The sequence below is a fragment of the Xiphophorus couchianus genome, chromosome 1 (genome assembly GCF_001444195.1).
Source record: "Xiphophorus couchianus chromosome 1, X_couchianus-1.0, whole genome shotgun sequence".
Classification (NCBI taxonomy): Eukaryota; Metazoa; Chordata; class Actinopteri; order Cyprinodontiformes; family Poeciliidae; genus Xiphophorus; species Xiphophorus couchianus.
Window position 1 is genome coordinate 10043985 of NC_040228.1, and position 24021 is coordinate 10068005.

Below are 24021 nucleotides of genomic sequence, written 5' to 3' on the forward strand. Positions count from 1 at the left end.
TCTGAATCAAAGTATATTGTAACACTGTCAAAATTATTGACGTTTGCTACGATATGACAAAATGTAGGGCTGCACAGTGGCGCAGTTGGTAGCACTGTTGCCTTGCAGCAGGAAGGTCCTGGGTTCGATTCCCGGCCGGGGTCTTTCTGCATGGAGTTTGCATGTTCTCCCTGTGCGTGCGTGGGTTCTCTCCGGGTACTCCGGCTTCCTCCCACAGTCCAAAAACATGACTGTAAGGTCAATTGGTTTCTCTAAATTCTCCCTAGGTGTGTGTTTGTGTGTGAATGGTTGTTTGTCCTGTATGTCTCTGTGTTGCCCTGCGACAGACTGGCGACCTGTCCAGGGTGAACCCCGCCTCCCGCCTGGAACGTAGCTGGAGATAGGCACCAGCAACCCTCCCGACCCCATTAGGGACAAGGGTGAACAGAAAATGGATGGATGACAAAATGTAAAAAAAAAAAAAAAAAAAATTACAATTGCTGCAAATACTTTTGGAAAGCCTTGCTCCTATTTGAAATCATGGCTGCTTCAAGTGATGTAGCCTGAGCATTAAATAAACCCTGCAAGCAACTGATCCAGTCTGCTAACCTAAACCCGTCTTAAAGCAGTCTGTCCAACATTTTAATGGGCAGAGTATGTCCTCAAGCTTCACATTCCGCTGAATCATATTGTCTCATCATCAATCATTGAAATACATCTTCAAAGTGAGGCTCAGTCATTAACAATAGCCTCTCTCCGCCCAGAGCCCACTCTTAATTATTTATTAATTTTTTCAAAGTGACTTCATGAGATCAGAAAGATCCAGAAAATGATTCTGAAGGATGATTCATATATTATTAAACTTTTTTTTGTTTGTTTTTTTTTTGGTCTCCTAATCAGTGCGATGCTCCTCATGTTGGCTCCGACTTCCTCTTCCTATAATGATGCGGCTCTGACTCGAGATGATGCTGAGGCTGTGGGTACCGCTTTAAAGAAGCGGATGCTGACCACGCCCTTCCGCGAGCCACCGATAGAGGGCGCCGTTTCGATCCCAAGCAGGCCGAAAGAGCAGCAGCTTTTTACCTCACTGCCCTTCCAGCAGCATCTCACCTTCAGCCGGCCACACGCACATCCGCCGACGCCCCTGACAGAGACCACCGGAGGCAGGAGACACAAGCCGCGTCTGGAAGAGAAAACCAAACGGGGCGAAAGCGTTCAACACCAGGGCCAATTGATTTAATAATGTAGGGCTTGTTTTTGCGGTTTGACATCTAATTTAGCCTGCCCGCTTCACTGCGACACAGAAATCCCGCATAGAGCTACCGCAACCTTCTCCTCGGCTCGTCACGATCAACCCGTCTTGTCTTCGTGCCTTCCCGGACGCAAGCAGTCGACCTCTTCCGCGAGTCCGTTGCTGTTTGCGTTTTTTCTTTTCTTTTCGGCAGTCAGATCAGGCCGCATCTGCTCGTCTCCCCCCCACCCCCCAAGCCTCAGCAGCATCTTTCCAGCAGCATCATCATCATCACCATCATCCTTCTCATCAACGCCACCCTCGAATCTGCGCAATGGCCGACGTACCAGCGGAGTGCAACATAAAAGTGCTGTGTCGCTTTCGCCCCCTCAACCAGTCCGAGATCGTACGCGGGGACCAGTTCCTGCCCAAATTTCAAGGGGACGACACCGTCATCGTGGGGGTGAGTGAGGATGTGGGAGCCGCTTTGTTGCAGGCCCTTCATCAATAAATCACCAGCCGGCGCGACCCATCTGTTTGGGTCGGAGCTCAGCTGTTAAACGTGATGCAGCAGCAGCAAATTACAAACGCAGCGCTCCTTTCTCTTATTCTGGTGTCTATTGCATGACGAAGCGCAAAAGTTTAGCATTCAGGTGATGTTTCTGAAATGCGCACGTCGGCCGGTTGCGTCAGCTGACTGTGGTCTGCGTGGTGCTTAGATTGTTCTAGGGTTTATTTTTGTTTAAATGTTGCGATTATTGCAGCGGTTTCGTTGAAAATCATTGATTCTTATTAACGAAGAAAAAATACGGAAGCTCATCTAGTTCATCTTTGCCTACCTTGCCTTAGTGTTAGAGGCCCTGGGTGGTGTATTGCCCCCACCTCCCTACACTGACAGTAAACACATTGCCGGGTAGCATGTTTACAGTGCAATTCAGTAGTGAATTTTGTTTTATTTTATTTTTTTAAAGTGTACTGAAGAAAGAAAAGATGTAAATTCTGCCATTTTAAAATTTGGGTTGATGACATCACAAGAGGCACAACAGTGAGTTCCTCATCAAGAACTACAAGCATGCAGATTTACAAACATTTAAAAGGGCCAAACTGACCATGTTCCTCTTTCATATGGCTTTGGACCTATAAAAGAAGAAGAAGAAAAAACATAGTCACTGTGCACGTAAGCCGTGAAGGAAGACTTTATTTTTGTCAGTTTACAATTTTTATGGAGATAAACTGTCCCAAAAATATTCAAGCATAATATCTAATCTTATTAGATTGTACATTATTATAATCAGAAATCTTTCTATGCTCTATTTTGATTTATTCATTTTCTTATCCTTTGTGGTCCAGACAACCTTTATAAAATATGACAAATTTTGGCCCAAGCTCTTACCAAAAATAACTAACTTCTGGTTGCAGATATTATTATTATTTATTATTATTAAACATGATCCTGGGTTAGACAGGGATTGCAGAAAATGTCACATTTACAATAAAATATGACTTTGTAAATATAATTTTAAATTTTTGAAGATGAACTTTGGTCAACTAGGGCATCATGTGTGAATTCAAGAGCTCTCTATGGCCTCCAGGCCACCAGGGGGCTCCAACCAGGAAGTCATAAAGTTCTCCTTTGGGTCAGGTTGTAAATCCTATTCTGGTTTTCTCTCTAAAGTAATGTTACATTTGGACAAGTATTGACCACAGGAAATTGTCTACAAAGATTACATTGATGAAAACTATCAGCAGAGGTTGCATCTTTTTTATAATAGTAATGTAGTCTGCTTAATTCTGCATAATAATACAGTTTAAGAAACAGACAAACAGACAAAATGTAGATACCATATGTACTAACAAAATGAATTAACTCAGCAGAATCTTAATGTTGCATGTGCTTTACATTGTTCACTCCTGGCTGCTGCATACGTCAAACATAAAAGGGACGCAAATAAAATAGAGTGCCTAAAGACACGTTCCAAAAAATGAGAGGACAATGTTGGTTTAGATTCTCCTGTATCTTTGAAACATAACATGCAGAGCGACAAACTACGGTGAAACTATATCCAGTGATGAATGCAGAGATCTCATCTTGACCTTCCTTTCCTGTGTTGGCATTAGGTTGGACACTAGAGCCAGAAACCGATCTGTGTAATTGCCTAAAGAGCAGATCAATAATCATTCAGAGACAGCATGCATTACTGCCTGACCTGGTTTTTCATGTCTCTGGCTTTTAGCATCTGTCTCTTCTTGGGTCTTCCAATAATTCTTTGTTTTTAATTTCTTGTACTGTTTCTTTTAAAAAAATCATCCTCTTGGCTTTCTTTATTGTCTCTCTTGTCTCCCTTTATACAAATTTAGGGAAAATTTGGTTTCCCTAACGCTTCCTTTGGAGAGTGACTGTCTCTCCCTCGTAAATCACTCTGACGTGCAGGCGGACTGCAGATGAGTCAATTTGCTAATGATGATTAATACAGCTCAGTTTCTGGCTGCTGACATTACTATAGAAGGCTGGCCTCAGGTTCAGATGGGACAGTGATGGAGGTTACTGAGTCACTTATCAGTGTGTCTCACAGAGGCTGCCTACATTTGATGCGATTAAATAAAAAGCATGCCATTCTGGATTTAAACACCAGCATATGGATAAAAGTACTGTCAGATAAAATGACACCAGTTTAAGAGTCAGTATTTGTTTAGAAGGTCTGTATTTTATTCAGACATTAGCATCTTGCTTGGAAAGATATATAAAAAAAACAACTAGCAAAGCAAAAAAACAAAACATACAATTCCTGATTTATTACTTGTATGGAGAGTAGAAGTGATATTGTGCCATATGTAGAGTTTTACGAACCAAATAAATAATAACAAAATGATTTGGAGATGACATTTTAATCTGGCTTCAGTAGGTAAATTTATCGATTAGCACAGGTAGCATCACCTAAACAGTCGTCTTTCCAAGCGTATTCCAGGGAATGTAGATCTTCGTCTTCTGTCTGAAATTCACAAAAAGATGCCAACATTCCCAAATCCAGCATTTCCATACCAGACAGGACAGGATAAAACAGAGAAACTGTTTTATCCTGTTAGCCTTCCTGTTATTTGGTGCAAAATATGCTCTCTTTTGTTGGCCGAATGTACTGTAGACATGTTGTGGAAACAGGTGATTTCAACATCTCTATGTGCTGAGACACTTAATAAATGCGTAAGGAAGTTACTAAGTGTTGTCCATGTCAGCCAGCAGAGTTTACATGCTGTGTGTTGGTTGTTTGGACAAAGATTGTGTTTTTAACTATAGTGTTGAGTAAAAAATCAGGGCTAATGAAAGTGAAAATCCTCAAATTCCAGTCCGCATCTCATATCCCAGTCCATCTTTATAAAAAGATTACTTTTGTAAAAAAAATAAATTGCAGCAGCATGTCCCTTTGCTTCTTGTACTTTTTTTTAGCTTCAGTTTTACTATGAAATCTACTGAAGACAGATCCACATCGTTTTGCTAAGGTTCTTTTGAGCACGGTCATGTCAGAAGTGGCAAAAAATGGGGAAGAAATCTGAAATGGTTCCTTTATTAAAAAGTCAAATTAAAGAATAGCACTGAAAACTCACTTAGGTCTAGATGTGTTTCAAAGCCTGTAGGAGCAACGAAACAAAATTCACGTGAAAATAAAAAGTGGTGATAACTTTCTGGTAACATTGACCCATTAGGAAAGAAACCCAAGGTTCTTCACAGTAAAGCACTTTATCAACCATCTTCGTTATAATGCGCACCTATACCGGCGTGTCGGATTATCAACAAGTTGTACAGAACCTAGTGTAAAACTACAAAAAATATGTTTAGCCAAAATTTATTTTCCAAAACATTTTCTTCTCTGAGGGCATTTTTAACTGTTTGCTTTGCTTTTGTTTTGTTTTGTTGCAGGGGAAGCCGTATGCATTTGATCATGTGTTTCCAACCAACACCACCCAGGAGCAAGTCTACAATACCTGTGCCAAGCAGATTGTCAAGGGTAAGGTCAAACTGAGAAATATATCCACTGCTAAATCTACGCAAAATATTACAAATAATAATAATAAAAAAATAAAAATCTGACAATCATTTATTTGTCGTTCTGTCTTTCTATGTGCAGATGTGCTCAGTGGATACAATGGCACCATCTTTGCATATGGACAAACATCCTCTGGGAAGACTCACACCATGGAGGTCCACATTATATTATATTATATTATATTATATTATATTATATTATATTATATTATATTATATTATATTATATTATATTATTTTTTGTGTTCTGTGGAGAAAATTTGATATTTCTCTTGCATGATTGACTGGCAACAGTCCGTATCTTGTTCAGTGAAAACGGTGGACAGAATAAGACAATTATAGAGAATCTAGTTAAACTGTTTTTACATTTACATGACACTATTTATCCACTGCTTTGCTTTTGGTTCTGGTTTGTTTTGTTTCTGCTCCAATAGATGGAAGCTGGACAATGGTTTTAACAGAAAATATCTATTTTAACAACTGGTTATCTGTTGTCCTGAAAACAAGACAATAAAAAAAAAATGTTTTTATCACAAATCTTGCTATTTTTATATTATAAATCGTTATTTGTAGTGTTTTAAGAGCGTTATTGTAAAAAGAACTTTCATCAACACTTTGATCTGGACAGTAATGGCCGTCTCACAACTTCTCAATGCTATTTTTTCATCTGTTTTTCATCTGTTTCATCTGTTTCATCTGTTTCAGGGAAAGCTGCACGACCCTCACCAGATGGGCATCATTCCTCGCATTGCTGAGGATATTTTCAATCACATCTTTGCGATGGACGAAAACCTGGAATTCCACATCAAGGTCTAGTTTTAGAGTTGCTACATCTTGTGTCGTGAGCATTTCTTGTTTAGGAAGTGTGTCTTATTTAGATGTGAACTTTTTTTTACCTCCTTTTTTATTTGCTGCCCCCTTTTTCTTCATTTGCTACATCAGGTCTCCTACTTTGAAATCTACATGGACAAAATCCGTGACCTGCTGGATGGTTAGTAAATAGATATTGAAAAGAGATTAAAAGAATAGTTTGCTAATGTGAAGAAGTATTTGTTTTATTTATTTTGTTTTCTTTTGGCAATAAATGTCTAAATCGAATAGATCTGATGTTATTTTCACGTTTCGTTTCTTTTAGTGACGAAGACCAACTTGTCTGTCCATGAGGATAAGAACAGGGTTCCATATGTTAAGGTTGGTAACAGAGATGCTCTATTTTCTTCCTTCTAGGTTCTAAGTGAAACACTGGCTGGATTATTTCGTTATTACGTCAACGATAACATCTCAGCCTCATTTTCTCCTCCACTTAGGGATGCACTGAGCGCTTTGTGTCCAGCCCTGATGAGGTTATGGATGTGATTGATGAAGGCAAAGCTAACCGCCATGTTGCTGTGACCAGTGAGTATCAATACAATCCCATAAAAAACATTTATACATACTATAAGTGACGACTCTTTGAGCTTTATCACATGTTTTATATATATATATATATATATATATATTTTTTTATTATTTTTTTTATTTTACAATGCAACCTCAAACTTTAATAGATATTGGACTTTTATTTGATAGACCACTGCAAAGCAGGATAGACTGTGAAGAGGAGGGACAAGGATACATCATTTTCATAATGTTTTATGAAAATATTTGGTTTGTAGGGATGAAAATCTGAAATTGCCATCACCCCCACCTCCTGAGTTAATACTTTGTGGGACCGTGTTTTACAGCATTACGTTGTCTTGGTCTATCAGAGATAATCTCAATAAAACACATTGAGGTTTTTGATTGTAGTGTGACAGGATGTGTTAATCATTTTCATAATGTGACTGTTGTGAAGATCTGTATTTGAAGAAACACTCACGGCTCCTACTGTGGCCAGTGTTATTGATAATAACCTGTTATGAGTAAATGATGGTCAAGTTTTGGTGGCCCAACATGGTTCCTTGTAATGTAAGCTCCTCATTACAGGAAAAAAGGACTAGACGAATAATATGAACTGAGATGTTATTGATATTAAGATATGATATTAAGTGATATTATGATATTAAGTGCTTTGTAAATTCAATCCATTCATCTTCTAAAAAGAAATAAGAGAAGAATCTGGTGCTTAAATCCTGGGATGTCAAACAGGTGAGTGAATTATTGGGATGCATGACATCCGGGATGGGAACAGGAGAGAAGAGCTGTGGTAAAGTGATGAGTGACGACACAGCAAACCTGGGCCGAACACGAAAGAAATGATTACGCAAAAAATTAAAGAATAAAGCAAGAGTCTAACACAGGGACACACAGGACAAACAACCACGCGTACACACACCAAACATGCATGCTTTCTTGATTAAAATGAAAACATGCACAAACATACCTGTATGCGGTTTGAATTTGATGAAAGGATGCAAAATTTTAAAATGCAGTATTGTGAAAAGTCAAGAAAAACAAAATTGACCCCAAAAAAATAAATAAAACCAGAGCCAGAGAAAATAAAACTTGGACATCCCTCCTTAAAGGTTACAACATTTTCAATAAATGGGACAATTGTGCATTTTGCTTTATTTTTGCACTTTTGTCACTTCAACCCTGCAAATTCATTTCTCTGTTCTCTAGTTGTTGTTTAGGTTAGTGCAATATCACAGGCTTATAATTAAAAACGATAATTTACCTTTATTGTGTTATATTCAAGTCTATAATTATTTCAGATATCGGTGTAAACTGTTTTCAGTATAAATGCTCTTGTATTTTTGTACTTTTTCCTGCTTTGGTTACAAACAACATGCTCAAGTAGAACATTTTGTCCAATTATACACTCCCTACAACCATAAAAAAAAAAGATTTAAAATGTCTGTGGTTTTATTTGCTCACTCACGGTGATAAAACCAAAGGCAGACTGAAACAAAAGGGGGAAGCATTAGAGGAGCTTTGGGAATCGGTGCATTTAAGACACACAAGTCTCAGACTTACAACAATCTCCAACATGGAGGGAGGTACACCGAGCAGAAGCGGCTCTCAGATTTGCTGTAAGCCGCATTCCTGCGCAGCGCCGGGTTGTACGGTTCCCGTCGCCGCCTGCTGACTCACGGTGCTGCAGAGTGATGTTGCTGATAGCAGCCTAACAGTCTGCCGACGCTGAGCTGATGCCCTCAGATATCTGCAGAGAAACCTGAACTTTCAGCCTGTGAGGCGGTTCGATCAGGAGAGTCATTTAGCAGAGTGCTGCTCATTTATCAGCGGCTCGCTGTGAAACGGGCAAATCCTCCTGCTGCGATGTTGACCGCTTTGATCGATTTGAAACTAATTGTAGGGAAATTTTTAATTATTAAAAAAAACGACAGGTTACCGCTTACACTTCAAAACACTCTTTATTATGAAGAGCTTTGTGTCTTTAAATTAGATGCTTACATGGCTACCGTGTAGTAAAGAGAATTAAGTTGCCTTTCATTCAAGTCTAATTACAACAGCATAATCTCAAACTCAATCACTGGCTTCTGTTTTCCAACTGTGACTTTTCCGATATGTTTTCCTTTCATTCTTTTCCAGAAAATCGATTTTCTCCATTTTAATTGGTTGGAGGGGGTCAGGAGAGGACACCATTAATGTCAGAATCCCCAAGGCAATAACTAATTTGCCCCATATAAGAATAATGTCTGTAATTGTCTATCACATAAAATCCCAATAAAAGTTGAAGTTTGTGGTTATAACCTGACAGAATGTGATAAAGTTGCAAAGGTTATGACTAATTTTACAAAGAGCTTTATCTCGGGTAATAGATAGACTGGTGGCTACACATTATAAGATATGTCAGGCCCTGCATTTGTCGACTTTCTTTATTAAAAAGTTAGTAACAATGCACCATATTTCAAATTTGTCCAGTATGGGTGCTGGTTCATCTTGTGCTTTATTTTTGTTTCCCAAACTTAAATGGATCACTTTTAGTCCCAATCGCCAAAAATCGCATTGTGATTTTCTTAAGTACTTGCTCTGTGTTATATTTTTGTCTTTCTCCAGACATGAACGAGCACAGCTCTCGCAGCCACAGCATCTTCCTGATCAACATCAAGCAGGAGCACGTGGAGACGGAGCAGAAACTGTGTGGGAAACTCTACCTGGTGGATCTGGCTGGCAGTGAGAAGGCAGGAGACACATGCAGGACCGACAAATATTCAACAACAGTGAATTCTCACCAAATTCAGAACGATGATTATTCTTCTTCGTGTCCGCTTCCCCCTCCAGGTCAGTAAGACCGGAGCTGCCGGTTCTGTCCTGGACGAGGCTAAAAACATCAACAAGTCTCTTTCCGCTCTGGGGAATGTCATCTCTGCCTTGGCTGAGGGAACGGTAACAGCATTTGTTTCTGTCTTGATTCCCTGTTTGCCATTTCTGTTTTTCTCAGTTTTATTAAATTGCTTAATTAAAAGACAGACAAAAAAGAGATTTTCTCCTCAATTGTTTTTGTATAGAAATGATCAACATGTAAGCTGAAAGATTCAGTTTTTCCAAAGTGTTTTAGGACAGAAGAAAATGAACCAGTTTTACATTTCCATTTGTTCAGTTAGATGTGTTTTAACTCAAAGAGGAAAGAGTCTTTCTGTCCTGCTTGTTGGCTGAAGTTTTCACTCCCTCCTTTCCTTTCCTTTCCTTTCTTTTTCTTTCCTTTCCTTTCCTTTCCTTTCCTTTCCAGCAACACAGATTTTTCCATGAAATGCCAGAACCATCCAGCATGTTGTCACATTTGTTGGCTAAATAACTGTCAGTCTGTAGCTCCTGTTTCAGGCTCTGTACTTGCTTATTTAAAATAACCAAAAAAAAATCAGTTTCTGTTCTTGTTTTATATCTCGCTTTTCTCCTGCTCTTTGTCATTTATTTATTTATAGTCTTTTCTCTTCTCCAATCTTTCATCTCCTGCAGAAAAGTCACGTTCCGTACCGCGACAGCAAAATGACCCGCATCCTGCAGGACTCGCTGGGCGGGAACTGTCGCACCACCATGTTCATCTGCTGCTCTCCGTCCAGCTACAACGAAGGGGAGACTAAATCAACTCTGATGTTTGGACAGCGGTAGATACACAGTCGATTCAGCTTTGACAAATATCTAATTCTGTACAGAGCAGACAATAAAAAAAAGAAAGCTTGCATGAAACCGTCAAAAACTGAGCTACAGTAAATGGAAAAAGTTAAAGAAATAGGAATACCTTTAAATAGCTACTTTAAATTAATGCTATTTTCATGCTAAAGTTTTAAATGATGATTTTCTTTTGTTAGACAGTATATTTTTCTCCACTTATGTACTTACACGTTACAAAACATTCAAAACATCTAATATTTTTCTAACTTTTAGTTAGTTTTTACAATCTAAGCTGAAAAGATTTTAAAAAACACAACTTCCCTCTGAGATTACTAATGTTTTGTTTTTTTTCATTTTGATTGTGAAAGTCAGAGAGGCGAAGAACATGTGCTTCACTCTTCAGATTTAAATGCATTCTCTGTGTTTCTGCTAAAGAAAATGTTTGCACAAAAAATCCTTGTGGGACGATTTTCAAATGAAGTTTGGACAATTGTTAGACTCATCCTTAATGACATATTAGACATTTTATTATACAGTATAATCATGGTAAACCATAAAAAATGTTTTGCACAGGAATGAATCAGGACAGTGAAGTCTTTTGGGCATGAACTAAAATTCAAATCATTTGCGCTAGATAGAAATACCTTTTAACATTTTCCCATAAACATATTTAAATGTTGTCACATTGCAACAACAAATTGGTTATATTTAAGTGTTATATTGTGTAAACCAACACAAAGTTGCACATAAATGGGAACTGGAAATAAGATATTAACTGTTTTTGTTCCTTTTCCTCACCCTGGATTTCACTCATCTCTGACCCTATGCATGTCCAAAGCATCATACTGTGATGTTACAGAATGTGGAAAAAAATTCTTATTTATATATTAAAACAGTCTTAGTAAAGCAATTCTTAATTCTAACCTGCATTTATTCCCTGTCCTTCTCCTGGTCACAGCGCCAAAACCATAAGGAACACGGCCTCCATTAACCTGGAGCTGACTGCCGAGCAGTGGAAGAGGAAGTACGAGAAGGAGAAGGAGAAGAACAAGACGCTAAAGGAGACAATTCAGAAACTGGAGACGGAGCTCAACCGCTGGAGAAACGGTGCGATTAAATGTCGTCCTCTCTTCCAATCAGGCCGTCGTTTTGGCTGCATAAGTTCTGATCAGACCCGAGATGCTACATCGTGTCTTCTGCTTCGTAGGAGAGGACGTACCTGAGACTGAGCGGACCACGTCAGACATGGTGACTCGCATCGAGACCGTGGAGGAGCGCCCCATTCTGGACAACGACACCTCCTCCATTGTGGTTCGCATCTCCGAAGAGGAGCGGCAGAAGTATGAAGAGGAGATCCGCAAGCTGTACAAGCAGCTGGATGACAAGGTTGAAACCCACAAACTAAAACAGTGCAGCGTCAGTTAGTTGCTATGTAAACTATGTTAGTTTTATGTTTGAGGAGACTTGCAAAGCTGCCCTCAGAATTGGTATTTAAGACTGATTATGTCCATCCAACTAAACTAGGGAGCATCAGTCAGAGAGACCAACAAGATCTGTGTGACGCTATACACATTTGAGTCCAATGATTCAATTTTTTGTAACTTTGCTACATTTTACTGTCAACAAACTGGGGCCCAACGTAGGGCTCGAACCTACGACCCCGAGAGTAAGAGTCTCCTCTACTGACTGAGCTTGTCGGGCTCAGTCGGGTATTTTCAACATTTTAAGGGTCAATATTCATGATATCATGTTCGTTGCAGGATGATGAGATCAACCTGCAGTGTCAGCTGGTGGAGAAACTGAAGCAGCAAATGCTGGACCAGGACGAGGTGAGAAAACTCTCCCAAATGTCCTAAATGATCCGATTCTGCCTTTAGCTCTCAATACGTTCTGTTGTATCTTTTACCATCTTCATGCCGGCAGCTCCTGGCCTCGTCCCGGGGAGACGGGGACAAGGTCCAGGCTGAGCTCGGCAGGCTGCAGGTGGAGAGCGACTGCGCCAAGGCCGAGGTGAAGGAGGTCCTTCAGGCTCTGGAGGAACTGGCCATTAACTACGACCAGAAGAGCCAGGAGGTGGAGGAGAAGGGCCTGCAGAACCAGCTGTTGGCCGACCAGCTGTCCCAGAAAATGGTACGTTTCACCGTGACGCGATTGGTGGAGGGAGTCAGATAGAAGGAGAACCGAGCTGAGAGGCAGGAGGGGGAACAGAAGGTCCATTCTGGCCACGCTGCAACAAAGAGACACGCAACTGTTATAGTGACACAATTTCAGTGGGTGGAAAGCAGTGCAGGAATTTCATGAAATTTAGATATTGGATTAGAAAAATCTGTTTATATTTTAGATATGTGGAAGCTGTGTTTGTACTTCTGTTAGTTTTTTTTTTTTTTTTAAATGAATGTTTGTAAAGAAATGTAAAGCAATTTCACCGTCTTTGCAAAATTATCAATTTTTTAGTAATAATCTTTGTTACTTTTCACTATAATGCTTCTATGGTAAGTGATTCTGGTAATAACTCAGCGATCCCGAGTCAGTTGCTTTGTTCAAAGCCCAGTCTGGACCTTTTTTTGAAAACTCCCCCCAGGCGAGTCTGATGGAGCTGGAGGCGGAGCTGTCCCGTATGCAGGAGGTGAGCGGTCAGCAGAGGAAGCGCATCGCCGACGTCCTCAACGGACTCATGAGGGACCTCAGCGAGTTCAGCACCATCGTCGGGAACGGAGAGATAAAGCTGGTGAGCACAACTACAGAACTGGGAGTTCAGAAAAGCTCAGGTTTCATGCGGAGGTTATGGAGGCAGATTACCTTAAAAAGTCTTAAACTCAATTATCTCAGTTACAGGCTTCAGTAGACTAAAGTTCTCCATGATAGATTTTATTTCAGTCATACATCTACAATCGTCCTTTTTTGGGGGGGAAATGCTCTGTGGTGTTAATTTGTTTTATGTGCTGGAGTTTTGCCTCAGGAATTTGGTTGTTGTTCCCCTAATTTGCAAAAAAAAAAAAAAAAAATCCCAATCCTTCAGATTTTGAGGACAGTTCTTGATTCTTTTTGAGTTCAGAGATTTTTTATGTCAAATTTAGTTCTGACTTGTCCCTTCCAAAACTTACATCTTCCCTTCATGAAATGTTTCTTTAGTGGGTTTGTGTTCTGACTTGCCGTGAAGCAACTTCAGCTCTGTCGCAGACGACTGTTAAGTTTTGGATAAGAACATGTAGAACTGTTCATGTTTAGAAAAGCTCAGGTTTTATTTATAGGAAAGTAACCCTTTCACTTTGGGTTACAACGTTCTTTTGTTTTTAGCAAACATATCTTGTAAACAGTGGCCCAAAACGTCAAATGTAGTTCCCCAACTGAACAATTTATTCAATTTTTCACTGTAAATATAGTTCTTAAACCAAAATCATAATAGTAGAATTAAAAAAAAGGTTTTACACTGAAGTAACTATAATTAACTGAGAGAAATTTTGTTGTGATTGGCTGTTCTTTGTCCTGGTGTAAAATTGGACGAAAACCCGTTCATGTTTGTTCGCGTAGCCTGTGGAAATCAGCGGCGCCATCGAGGAGGAGTTCACCGTGGCCCGCCTCTACATCAGTAAGATCAAGTCGGAGGTGAAGAGCATGATGAAGCGATGCCGCCAGCTGGAGAATATGCAGCTGGAGTGCCACCGCAAGATGGAGGAGACCGGCCGGGAGCTCTCCTCCTGCCAGCTCCTCATCTCTCAGGTACCAACGCATGTAAATGTTGAATAAAAAAAAAGAGGAATAAACTGAAAAAAAGAAAAACCTGGACAGATGGTTGAAGGGGTGGAAGGGTTTTCATGGTTCATGCTGTTGTTCGTGTTTTCTGTTCGTGCAGCATGAGGCTAAGATCCGCTCTCTGACTGAGTACATGCAGAGCGTGGAGCAGAAGAAGAGGCAGCTGGAGGAAAGCCACGACTCCCTGACCGAAGAGCTGGCTAAGCTGCAGGAGCAGGGTAACAGGCAGCACAGAGATCAGGAAAACCTGTCAGCAAAATAAATTCTGCTTTCTTGCTTCATGTGGGTTTTTTTTTCCTTTTTTGCTTGTTTGCCACTGAACTTACAGATAACTCTGTGCTTGAGGAGAAAGATGGAGAAAAGGGTGAGATCGAGGATGGAAATACGAAGGTAACAAAGATTTTACCTTGTGCGTTTAGGAGAAAGTTGGTGTACTTTCCTGTAAAAAGGTTTTATTTTTATTTCTATTGCAACATGACTTTTATACCATCCTTAGCTATGATCTGAGGATGGAATTAAAAACTTTTGTTCACGCAAAAGGAAAATTTGGAGTTCTTAGACCAATTTCTTTTAAGATTTATATCTTAATCTTAAGATTTATATCTTAATTCCTTTAAACCTCAAATAAGTTTGACTCAAATGACACTCCTGAGCTTCACCTGCTAAAAAACTACACCAGATGTTTTGATTTAAGTGTATAACGTACAGACAGCACAGACATGGTCTATTATGAGTCAGCATCTTTTAATGCTCATGGTTTTCCCAACTTCCAGAAAGTGCTTCGTCAGCAGGGGGAATCTCACCGCGGCCTCCATCACAAGCAGCTCGCCCGCCTGCGGGATGAGATCAACGAGAAGCAGAGGGTCATCGATGAGCTCACCGAGTCTGTCATCATCTATTTTTCTTTTACCAAAAGATTGTCTTCCATCCAATCTTTTATTTTAAATAGTTATTTGCTATTTTACCTGTGTTTCACATTGAAGGAACTGTGATTTAATTTATTGTTCATTTCCCAAAACTTCAGTCGCAACTCCAAGCTGGAGCTGGAGCTGGCTCAGGTGCGTGCCGACTTCGATCGCCTGAAGAGTCAGGACAGCTGCAAGAGCGAGCGCCTGGAGGAGCTTTCGTACGTATCTGGGAGTTTCAGTTTCACTAAAGCTAGATTCGGATTAAAGTCATAATCCTGATGTTCAAGAAAAAAGAAATGAAAAAGAAAAAATCATGGCCATTTAGTATGTACATGAGCATTTATACATATGTGAGGTCAGAGGGGATTGATCTGAGTTTTTTCCCAGCAAGGACCTGAGAACAACTGAACGGATGCTTTTACTGCTTTTTGTTAGATTCCTGCATGAGCGCCATGAGCAGACCAAACAGGACCTGAAGGGTCTGGAGGAGACTGTTGTGAGTAAAACAGACACGACTCTCCATCTACTTACAACTCCCAGAGTTTCTCCCTAAAGGACAACACTGTATAAGTTTTGCATAACAGAGAAATAGTTGTTTTTACCGCAGGTCTGCAAGACCAAAACAATGCAATTTTTTTAATCTAGCAGTTTTGTAGTTTTTACAAGCTTTTCTTGTAAAAACTACAAGAACTACATCAGTCCTCAATTGTTGTCATCTGGGCAGACAACAGTCATGTGATTGGTCCAAATTTTGAATTGGGCGTGGTTCACACGCTGAAATGCTGCGGTGAGAGAGACTTATGAAGACTTTCCAGAGGCTCTGCACTTGAGTTCTCTCTTATGGAGCATCTGTAGACTTTAACCATCTTTCCATCTTCCAGGCCCGCGAACTCCAGACCCTCCACAACCTGCGCAAGCTGTTCGTTCAAGACCTCACGTCGCGGGTTAAAAAAGTAAGGATCTCAGCTCTCAAGAAACCCGTGAGCTACAAGCGTTTCACAAAGACTTGCGAACATATTCATACGTCCTGAAATTCTTTACATTTTGCCACATTACGATGACAGATTGCAAATTTTTTTTACTTGAAAACGATGTGATAGATCAACACAAAGTAAGGTATGATGGAAGGAAAATGATTCATGGTTTGAACATTTTCATTTTTAAAACATAAATATGAAAAGCAGCAGCTCAAGTGGGAGAAAAGACTGCTGACATGCTTTATGGAAAAGAAAGGCAATATTAAATGAAAATAACTGACCTCTAAATATCTAAACATATTACAATCCTGAATAAAAAAACTATTTTAAAGGCTGAAACTGGGGCACAAAACAATGATAATATGTTTTTTTATTAAAAAAGGATGCAAACTATTAATTGTTTATCTTCCACTTTTCAGTTATGCTTACTTACTGATGTGACAAAATGTAAAACCTATCGCAGTATGAACTTTTGATTTTTTGAATATTTTTACACAAATATTAAAAGTATACTGTATATTGTCATAAACAGACAATCCATCAGCTCCTCCGTTAAGAAGCTTTCCCTTTATATTTTCTCTTGTTTTGCTTTATTTTTATTTCTGTCTCTGCAGAGTTCCGAAATGGAGCCTGATGATAGCGGGGGGTCTAGCACCCAGAAGCAGAAGATTTCCTTTCTTGAGAATAACCTGGACCAACTTACAAAGGTTCACAAACAGGTGAGAAGCGCATAGAAATGAGACGGGTTGTAATAATAAGCAACGTGATCCTGTAGATTGGAATTACAGCTAAGAGAAGACATACAACATTAATACAGCAGAGTTATTATGATACATTATTGCTATTTTTTACAAACACACAACTAGATGAGTTTGAAACTAATAAATGAAGATCTCTGTGAACTATTTATTTATATTGGTTCTGTGCCTTTAAATCGGTTGTATTTCATCCTGTTTTCTGTTTCTCTTCCCCCCCAGCTGGTTCGTGACAATGCAGATCTGCGTTGTGAGCTTCCAAAGCTGGAGAAACGTCTTCGGTCTACTGCTGAGAGAGTTAAGACCCTGGAGACTGCACTGAGGGAGGCCAAAGAGGGCGCCATGATGGACCGCCGCCGCCACCAGCAGGAGGTGGATCGGATCAAGGAGGTCATGAAGTCTAAAATCACGCTAAGGCGCCCCCATGCTGCACAGATCGGTACAGTTCTCTCACTTATCCTTCGCAGCACTCAACCGTGAAGGTGTGACTGCGAACAGATGACAAATCTCATGTGGCGCTTGTCATTCCAACAGCAAAACCAGTGAGACCAAAGCAGGTGCCTGTCTGCTCTCCCACCAACCCGTTCTACGCCTACATCCGGGCCACCGAGCACGCCAACGCCTACAGCAACGCCCTCTTCCAGGGCAGCATGACACCCAAGAGCTCCTCCAGCATCGACTGCAACCTGAACTCTGTGCAGAGCAACACGTGAGTTAAATACTCCCTCAATCTACGCCGTCTTTGACTGGAGCACTTAAACGTTTTTCCATATTTCTCCATGTTTAAACCAGAAACTGCAAAGTCGCCTGCGTTGAATGTGACAGACCAACACAAAGGTGGTAATTGTGAAGCAGAAGGAGAACGCATGATATTAGAAACATTGTTTATGAAAGTAAAGCACATTTAAATAAAGAGGTTAAACCAACGTGCTGCCGGTTAGCATATGGAATAAAATATGTGACACCAATGTTTGTAAGAATGTTTTTATAAGAGACTAATGTTAGAGATTCAAGAATGGGACAGAGCTTCACTGTCCAGTAGATAAACAACTGAAAACATGCAAACACAGAAACAATGAAATCCCTTATTCAAGTTTTAGAATGGCCCAGTCAAAGTCCAGCCATAAATCCTCATGGAATATATATGATAAAACTTGAAAACTGTTCTTATTAGAACTTTCAGACTTTCAGAAATATTCCAGTAGCTTGTGTTGGTCTGTCAGGACAGCTGAATCAGCAAAATACTCTGAAGTTAGTGGTGATTATGTGACAAAATACTATCAGATACAAGGTACTACTTTGTAATACCTTGTACATAAAGACGCACAGAATCAAACGAGCTGATTTTGTGCTGTGAAATGAAGAGATCTCGCAGGTTACCTCGTTTAGTTGCAACGTTTTCCTGTTTGGCAGAGTTTCCACAGCTCTGGGCTACAGAGCAGGGAGATATAATGGAGATGTGCTGGAGTCCTACCCACTCAACATTGACAACGGTAAAATAAATAAGTAAATATCTCAACTGTTGTGGAGCTCTAATTGTGTTTTCACATCTTCTTAAACTCCTGATTTTTCTCCAACAGGAAACAGCATCAATGAAACCAGAGACATAAATGACAACAGGTGAGAGCTCAAAGAAAATATTCACCGTTTTATTCCCGTAAAACAACAACAAAGGTTTTTAATCTTTTTTTTTTTGTTGACAGCTTTATTAAGAGTCAGTCAGCTGACCTTTACGCAGCCTTGTTCAGATGAAACACACAATGTTTTTGTATCTGCTTCATCAGAAGTGACGTTCACTGTGGCAGCGAGGTGGACGACTCAAACAGGCACAGCAGCATGCAGCAGCCGCAGCAGCCGCAGACTGCTTCAAGTTGTAAGTTTATATAAATGTAACCTTTAATCTAACAACCACATACCTGATCCCTCACTCACTTAGAATTTTAGATTTTGTTGCATCCATGCACTTCACTTTCTGCATAAAGTGATATTAAAGGGCAGAATTCCTGATGTTGTCCAACTAAATACTTTTCCCCTCTCAGCTATCAATGTAAATAAAACTGCAGTGGATGCAAACCCAGTAGAAAAAAATACTTCTGTTCTGTGTTTGGTTTGGCTTTTGCCACTAAAATTAAATCTTGTTGTTTGTTTATTGAAATTGTAGCTTTTTCTCCCCCCATCACAATTATTCTACTAAAATCGATGACATGTGGAAATATTGAAACAACATTTAAAATATCAGCCAGGATGCTAAAGCTTGGGCACAGATTGATATTCTGTGCCCAAATGGGCCAAAATTCCAGCGAACTATAGTAAGAAGCTTGTGGAAGAATAAAAATATCACCAAAATGATGCAGTATAAAGGCACTTTGATGAATTATTAAGGAAATGTGTGTAAGACAAAATGAAATTGCATGCCTTCTCTTAAGCTAAAAAGCTCTTTATTATTTTGAGTAAGCACAAACTTGATATTTAATATTTAAATATTAAGTTTGAACTGTATTACACTGAAGGAAATATTGCTGTTCTGAAGAAAATATAGCATACTGGTGAAGAGTTTAAAAAAATAATTTTATGCATTAGATTCACATACATTAAGCAAGAGAAAGTAATCGAAGACTATAATGCATTTAGAAAAAATGTGTTTCTGTGGTCTAATGAGGTGTTACATGCACTTAAACATTCTGGGATTTTGTATTTTTTGTGTGCTAGTTTGAGACATAAAGAGATTTCTCTGATAGTGACTAATGAAGGGCATTTACTTCTCTCTTCAAGTAAAGCAATAGGCAAAATTAAATGTGTTTCTCTGAAATTTAAACTGGAAAAAAATACAGGTTGCAAAACAAAACACAGTCCAACATAAAACTAGTGGCGTTTACAAACCAAAATCTACCCAAATTAAATGATTATTTAATGTTCCTTCCTGTTATTAATCTCTATTTAATTGTCTTTGCAGAGCTCAACCAAACACTGTAACCCTTGCAGGACCCTCCCGTTTTGTTTGCATGCAGCCTCTGTGACCTCCGTCCACCGCATCACCACTGAAGATGAAGATGAAGATCTGTAGCCCTGTGGTAGATGAAGCCCCCTCCTGTTCCCACGGTGACCTTTCTTGCTCTCCGTTTTGGGCTTCGGTCCCTTCCGGTTCAGCCAGTGCTGAGCATATTCTCTCAGGCTCTGCTTTATTCAGACAGCCTAATCGCAGATGAATCTAAATTATTGATCCGTGAGTTCATCAACGGGGCCGGCAGATATCACTGCCTGAGGTGGCTGAACCGAACCAGGACTGGACCCAGATTGCTCGATGCTCACACTTTGTAAATAGTAGTGCTGTATACTCCTGTAGTTCTTTTTCTTCTTTTTGTTTTTGACCAACAACTGTTTGTCCAAATTGCCACACTTGCTCTGCCCCCTTGTGCATATTTTTTTCACCATGCGGGTTTAAAAAGAAAAAAATGGGAGTGACCATGAATCTTTTATTCTGTCGTAAATAAGAGCATATGCCAGTCGGTTGACACCTCAGTCTTTTTGTGCATGCCGCTTAAGTTTCCTGGCCAAGCTTTCAAATCTCTCTGCATGTGTCCTATATGAAGCTGGTGACGGATGCAAGAAACGAGAAAGGAGAGAGGGATGATTTCCCTCAGTCCAGATCTTGGTGTCAGTGCTGTATGTTTCCTATCTCAAAGTAAATCTCAGTGCAGATTTAAATCATTGTAAATTAAAAAATAGGGAAAAACACAACAAATATTCGAGTGAATCCCAGCTCAGACTCGCAGTTGCATTGAGTGGATCTCGACTGATTGCTTTGATAATGCTGCAGCCGTACGATGGCCGTCTGTACATTCCCTGCACCGCTCGCACACTTCAATATCCCCTTTACCGAGCCTTAACATCAACTGATACTTCACAGTCAATTGAACTCGCTGGCATTTGCATAAAGTACATTTTTAATTACTACCTCTAGAGCAGCTTGTTGTTGATGAATATCTTTCTTTTCAAATGCTAATTAAAAAAAGAGCTGATGCTAGAGTTTCTACCTACAGTTGTAACTTTAGAATAAGAGTACGTGTAAGTAGATTTTGACGTATTAACCATAGCTGTAGTTTTCGTCTCATGCCGGTTCATAAAAAATAAAAACAGTTATATTTCCTCAGAGCTTGGCCGATGCAATGGTGTTTGCAAAAACAGCCTTTTCAGCTTTAAAAAGACACCATAAAACTTTGTTGTCATTCTTTGTCACAAGATTTGACTTTAGATTTTTGCGTACATCCGCTCCCAAATGTGCAGAAAAGCAGAGGCAGGTTTTTTTTTGGTTTTTTTTTTACATTTGACATATGGGCAGTTGCCCAGGACGGCATTAGAAAACGAGCGCACAAACACCATATCCACTATGTAATCTATTTATCTGTTTGTCGCGTTCTTAACAAGTTTTCTATCATTTTCTTACATGTGCAATTAAATGAGAATTGGTACCTCCACGTTGTGGCCAGTCCTGCTCGCATTGGGACAAAAGGGTTTGTCTGCTGTTGGTCACTTTGTGGCCACATGGGCACAAGCTGTTCTGTGACGCCTTGTTTTCCTAAAGTGGTTGGGTGCTAAGTTTGGCTTTGCACGACTGGGGAATTAAACTGGAACCATTTCCATGGGTGTTTGTATCATGGAAAGCAGAATCGAAAGGGAGGAAGTAGCAGTGGATGTGGGGGGCGGCAGAAGGAAGTGAAGTTTCCTTTAGAGAGTATGGAAGCTGTTGCTGGGGACCGAAACATTTAATGCTTCAGGTTTTATTCCCGACTGAGCAGCCACCAGTCTGGGACTTTTTGAAGACGTTGTGTGTCCTGTTGTTGTTCTTCTGCAAAATCCTGACCAGCCAATCAGGATAGAGGAAAGCAGCACTTCATATAGGTGGGAAACAAGTGTTTGCTGTGAATCATTGTCCCAAAAAGGAAAAGAAAGAGTTAAAAGGAAACGTGAGCAGCTAAACACCCAACCATCTTCTGTCTTCTTCAGTAAATCTGACAGAACTTTAGAGTTTAATTAGCCAAATACACACAAAGAAAACAAAAAGCAGACTTAACAATGCTGAAACATTTATCCCGTGTGAATTCCTCCGTTCTTTTTCATCACATTACCGCTCGGTCTGATGCTCTTGCTGGCATTAATAACATCTCAGGGCTTATTACACGCATAATCAAAGCAGGCATACATCACCGCCATTGTCTTCCTCCTGAGCTATGTGATTGCTGATGAACAATCAATCCGATCAGTATCAGTGTATCCTCCTTCAGTCTAAGCAAAAGAGCGAGGTGACTCGTAAGATTGGAAAAGATATGTATATAAATCCAAATAAACACGCCTCCATTCTAACTCATAGCCTTTCAACCCTGCAAACCTTCAATCTTATATCATATTTACATTTTTTTAATAGATCTGCATTAGTAGGATTGTGTAATATGTCATCATCTGCTGTTACACTGTCTGAACTCAACATATGTACGATACATGTGCTATATATTGGTAAACCTGTAAGTAAAAAGGCGCATCATGACATAGTAGGATGCACGCTGACCTCTGTTCAGAGAAATGCTCCTTTTATTTGTTTCTGTATGCTTCTAATTGTAGTGTCGACATGACTATGTGAAGAGTCACCTTGCAGAATATCTGTAAATATAGATTCATCACTATGCTGTATGTAAATCTGTGTGTTGTAGTAAAAAAGTTCAATAAAACTGTAAAAACGGTGATTTGGTGTCGTTCTTGTTCACGCCGTGGTGTGGATGCTGCACGATGAATGTGAGAACAGATGGAAATGGCGCCATCTAGTGGTTCATATGGTTAAGGTGCAAAACTTTCAGATTTTATTGAATGAACTGAAGGAAATACTGTCATTTCTCCTTTCTGGGTAATTACTTTGTAGAGCCACTGTATGTAGTCTCATTCAGCTTTACACTATAAGAAATGGATTCTTTCCAGTTTAAGGTCAATGAGGTTGAATGAGTACAACTTGTGATCATCAATTTTCAGGTCAGCCCACAAATTTTGATAAGTTTTTAGGTCTGGACTCACAAACTGAATGATCTAAGCCAGGGGTGTCAAACTCCAGTCCTCGAGGGCCGCAGTCCTGCAACTTTTAGATGTGCCTCTGCTGCACCACCTGAACAGAATAATTAGGTCATTAAGGCTCTGGAGAACTGATCTACACAAGGAGGAGGTAATTAAGCCATTTCAATCCAGTGTTTTGTACCTGTGGCACATCTAAAAACTGCAGGACAGCGGCCCTCGAGGACTGGAGTTTGAGACCCCTGATCTAAGCTCTTATTTTGTAGCTCTGGCAGGATGTTTAGTATCACTGAACCTCGGTCTCAACCGTTTTTTTTTTGCTGGCTGTAACATTTTCTAACAGGATTGCTCTTTCTTTCGCTCCACCCATTCCCCACCGACTCTGACCAGCTACCCAGGGGTGTCAAACTCCAGTCCTCAAGGGCAGCTGTCCTGCAGTTTTTAGATGTGCCACAGGTACAAACCACTGGAATGAAATGGCTTAATTACCTCCTCCTTGTGTAGATCAGTTCTCCAAAGTCTTGCTAATGACCTAATTATTCTATTCAGATGTGGTGCAGCAGAGGCACAACTAAAAGTTGCAGGACATTGGCCTTTGAAGACTGGAGTTTGACACCTGTGAGCTACCCTGTCCCTGTTGAAGAAAAGCAAAGCATGATGCTGCCATCACGACGTTTCGCCATGGCGATGTGTTCACATGTGTAGCTTAGTTTTCTGAATTAATTCTTTTGCATAAAAATCAAGTCAAAGCAAACATTTGTTCTGCTCAGCTAACTTTTAAAAACAGCCTTAGCGCAGTGAGACATTATGTATGTTCGTAGCGAAGGGTTAAAAATATCGTCACACAAACAGAGGGACTCCTTGTCATCTGGAAAATGCAGTTATTCCACATTTTCCAGTTCATACAGGGTTTCTTGAAATGCCTAAACAGAAATTTGCAAGTCCTTTCAGTGACTTCATTTCCTGCTCTCTGGCTTTATCGCAACCTCTGACCTAAACAGGAAATTGATGTGAAATGATCTAAAAGTGGAGACTTGCCAAAGAAAAGCTGAGATCAAAGTAACGTCAACGGCAGAGAAATTAATGAATTAAGCTGCAAGCACTGAATACACAATAACCACAGATTTAAAAGGTGCTAAAAAATATAAAATGTACATTGGTGGTGTAGTTATATGGACTCTTGCTTTTGTCAGCGTTCACCAAATACTGCTGAGATGAAGTAAAGCTTTGCCTTGAAAGGTACTTCCTTTGTGTTATTTTATAATAAGCT

At 39.9% G+C, this 24021-nt stretch overlaps 1 protein-coding gene across 1 annotated transcript; it reads left to right on the top strand.

Annotated features, from left to right (window-relative positions):
• The first annotated feature begins 990 nt into the window (after positions 1–990).
• kif5aa (kinesin family member 5A, a) lies at positions 991–22435 on the top strand. The gene is made up of 29 exons (XM_028018053.1): positions 991–1673; positions 5124–5211; positions 5332–5405; positions 5955–6059; positions 6192–6240; positions 6385–6440; positions 6557–6644; positions 9249–9373; positions 9474–9578; positions 10149–10297; positions 11263–11411; positions 11512–11690; positions 12065–12133; positions 12228–12434; positions 12886–13032; positions 13836–14024; positions 14158–14275; positions 14386–14447; positions 14831–14940; positions 15082–15183; positions 15401–15461; positions 15847–15918; positions 16557–16661; positions 16920–17136; positions 17232–17406; positions 18111–18190; positions 18278–18317; positions 18482–18570; positions 19651–22435. Coding segments are annotated over exons 1-29 (3141 nt in total). The 5' UTR covers positions 991–1544; the 3' UTR covers positions 19653–22435.
• Positions 22436–24021: the final 1586 nt, after the last annotated feature.